This window comes from Bufo gargarizans, chromosome 9, assembly GCF_014858855.1.
Source record: "Bufo gargarizans isolate SCDJY-AF-19 chromosome 9, ASM1485885v1, whole genome shotgun sequence".
NCBI lineage: Eukaryota > Metazoa > Chordata > Amphibia > Anura > Bufonidae > Bufo > Bufo gargarizans.
Window position 1 is genome coordinate 135,609,708 of NC_058088.1, and position 3,470 is coordinate 135,613,177.

Consider the following 3,470-nt stretch of genomic DNA (forward strand, 5'->3'; position numbering starts at 1 on the left):
GATAATTTGATACTTTTTATATAAAGATACTTTTTTAAAAGTATCAATTTATTTTTTGTTAAAATTTGGTTGATACTCTATATTTATTTATTATACATTTTGAATGTAGATTTGTATTTTGTAATCTAAAGCTTTGTTCAATAATACATTTGAAAGGTAATAGTGTGTTCACACAAAGGTTAATTATTTAAGGTAGTAATTTTCCGTTAGGAAATTTACTTATTTTGGTTCATTGTAAATGGCTGCTCTGAAAACTTTAGAGCACAAAATTAGAAACTTTGAAAAAAAAAAAGACCGTAATTTATAATAGAAAATTATTGTTTAACGCACATTGCGTTAAACAATAATTTTCTATTATAAATTACGATCTTTTTTTTTTTTTTTTCAAGGTAAAGAAAACTTTAATTTTGTGCTCTAAAGTTTTCAGAGCAGCCATTTACAATGAACCAAAATAAGTAAATTTCCTAACGGCAAATTACTACCTTAAATACTGGAGTGCGATAAACAAAATTCTCATTTTTACAAACATACAACATATTGTTTCATGTAAAACTGAATCTGTAAGGACGTCTCATCTGCTTAACCACGTCGGACTAGCCCCAATCTTCCTCCTCCTCCGCTGCCGCCCGCGCTGCAGGTTGTGAAATGCCAGGATTGCTGTAACCGTTGTCCTCCTGGAAGTCACCTCTCTTCCTGCTATCCACTGAAGCAAATTTGCTTGGCTGTGAACTAAAGGTTGGCACGCCATGGGCACTGAACGCCATCTCTTCAAGCCAAACAGGTACCTCCTGGTGAGCATCGGTTAAAACTTTCACTAGTCCACAGACAATTTAAAAAAAAAAAGAAATGGCTTTTCCAGTGTTGCCGCAGCATCCGGTTCGGCCGATCCTGTGAACATATTCGTCAACATCGCCAGGGATGTCAAAATTTATCACATGAAGGACGTTCTCGATATCTAATCCTCTGGCAGGAACAGACGTGGCAACAATCACAGGACACTGTCCAGAGCGGAAGTCGCCCAGAGCTTTCTCCCGCTCTCTTTGCTCTCTGTCCCCGTGAATGCTTGTGCAGGGGATTTTTTCTTGACAAAGAAATGTTGCAATGAAATCCGCCATCTTTTTGGTTTTCACAAAAACCATCGTGCGCTCATGGCCTATGAGTTGTAAAAGTTCCAGCAGTTTAGCCCTCTTTCCATACTCTTCCACTTCAATTATCTGCTGTTCGACATCACTGCACGCGCCACCAACTTGTCCGACAACCACAAACAGATAATCTGGCTTCAAAATCGTGGCACTGAAGAACGTGGCACTGAACATTAAGGTTTGCCTTTCTTCTCTTTTTGGCATTCCTTGACTTGACAACAATTGATTTACAATCCTCCTGATGAAGCAATAGGCGAAACGTGCGTCGAGGATTGTTTGGCAGTGACAGTCCGCATTTGAGTCGCTGGATATTGGGGTAAGAAAGGACTTTAAAGTAGTTTTGGTGCTCAGATAACAGATTGCATGCAACATGCTGTAGATTGTATATGGCACCATCCTCCTTATATAGATATCATTGATACCCTGTTTTCAGCTGCTATTTACATTTAAGGTGAGAGATAACTGCATTGAAGATTGGAAAAAAGCTTATATATTGCATGCTGATTCAATGATATATTACATGCAGTGTCTCACACGGTAAATGTAAAATACTATAAGATCTTTTATTTGAGAAGATAGCATTCACTGTGGACTGCTCTGAGCAAACACCCTGTGTGGTCTCTATGTACATGTATTTTTGTCCATATAATTTATATATTTTTTGTGTTAAATAAAAATTTATTTTATTGGGTATTTTATGGTACCAGCTCTCTTTTGTTGATGAATATATTTAGGAGGTACACCCTTGTTTCTATACAGGCTGTGTCAATCCAGTTGAATACTATTAAGATGTACCTACTGCTGTTGTCTGTCCGAACCCTGCTGACTTTCAATGTGGACTAAAAACATAACCTTATAGAAAAATAAGTATGGAATCAATATAACTTAAGAAAACTTTTTTTTTAAAATATTAGAATAAAATTAAGGGAACTTTTGCAGTTGTTCCTGCAGGCTTGCGAGCTCCTTCAGGTCCTCCCCATATTGGCCTTCGAATTCCTGCAGCATTCTTTGGGATTTTTGAATGAGGGCTCTTAATTGCCTGATTTTCCCATGCCTCTTTTGCATTAGAGCAATTTTTGCAGAAATTTTCTTGATTACTGTTATGAAAACACAAGAAATAAATATATCAATTAACAATAAGTCATTTATTGAATTTTGTGTAGTATGTAGTTAAGTGCAGATAATTTGAGTGTCATTTTTAAAGTATACCATAATAAATGTAGTTATATTTTAGATTATTTAGTGACATTTTAGTAGTTTTAAATTAAATTTGTTGTGTTATATAATATTAGTTTATGTAGATTAAAGAGTTATTGTGCATGTCTGTTGTTTGATATTACTGTGGTTTTTGTTGTCCCATTATTATTGTTACTTTTATGATCTTCATCACCTGCTATATAATTGTAGGGTGCAGTGTTTCATGACTTTCAAAATTGCTCCGTACTATTTTTGTGCCAAATATAAAATATTTGCCCTGGGGACAAAATGGCTCATTAACCATGGTCTAGTAGCTGATCTACTAGTCCAGAGCAGCTAGCCAATTATATAAAATAAGGCCTTTTCAGGTATTTGTCAAACACTTGCTGTCTAGATCTCTCCTATTGGACGTATTTCAAAGACATAAGCATTGCTGCTACGTAGCTGAAGGGGGGGGTAAGTAGGTGTCATGTGGAGGTGACAAATGCTAAAAAAGACTGTATGACAGCACCTGTCGCCTTAGAGGTGAAGCAGGGGACAACAGTGTTTTGTTCCCCTGCAAGCGCTGATATTGGTTGTTACAACTCTACAGCCAATGAAATAAATTCACATATGTGGTGGTGTTCAGGTGAATTATATGCTAAAAGTGGAACAAAATGTGGGGTGCATTTAGTCCTGTAACCACTTATTTAATAAAACTGTAATATTCCTTTTTTTTTTTTGTCAATTTGAACAGTTTTTTCTAGAAGACAATCGTTGGCTCATTATGTAAAATTGCAGATTGATCTAATTGCTTAGCATATTCATTGAGGGGTGTAGTTTGCCTAATTGAATCACTTTGTTTTGTTTTCAACTCTAGGGTCACATAAGGGTGTCTTCTCTTAACATGCGACATAGCTCCCAATTACCATTAATTTAAATCCTTTAGCCTAAAGCCATATTGTGCTCCTTGCAGTCTGAAGCCTGCTGTGCGACCAAAGTTAAGGGTTTTGTGCACAACTGTTTGTAAATATACATATTCTGTGTAATATGTTTAAGATTTTTTTATGATTTAAACACTACAATGTTTTCAAATAAAATAGTTTGTAATTTATAATTTGTTCAAATTATTTTGATTTTTTAAAACATTTT

At 35.4% G+C, this 3,470-nt stretch overlaps 1 protein-coding gene across 1 annotated transcript; it reads right to left on the minus strand.

The window, feature by feature from the left end:
- Positions 1–830: 830 nt before the first annotated feature.
- On the minus strand, positions 831–1,514 carry LOC122919813 (probable ATP-dependent RNA helicase DDX4). Its single transcript, XM_044269003.1, has one exon. The coding sequence runs from the start codon at positions 1,512–1,514 to the stop codon at positions 831–833; it is 684 nt and encodes a 227-aa protein (XP_044124938.1).
- Between the last annotated feature and the right edge of the window lie 1,956 nt (positions 1,515–3,470).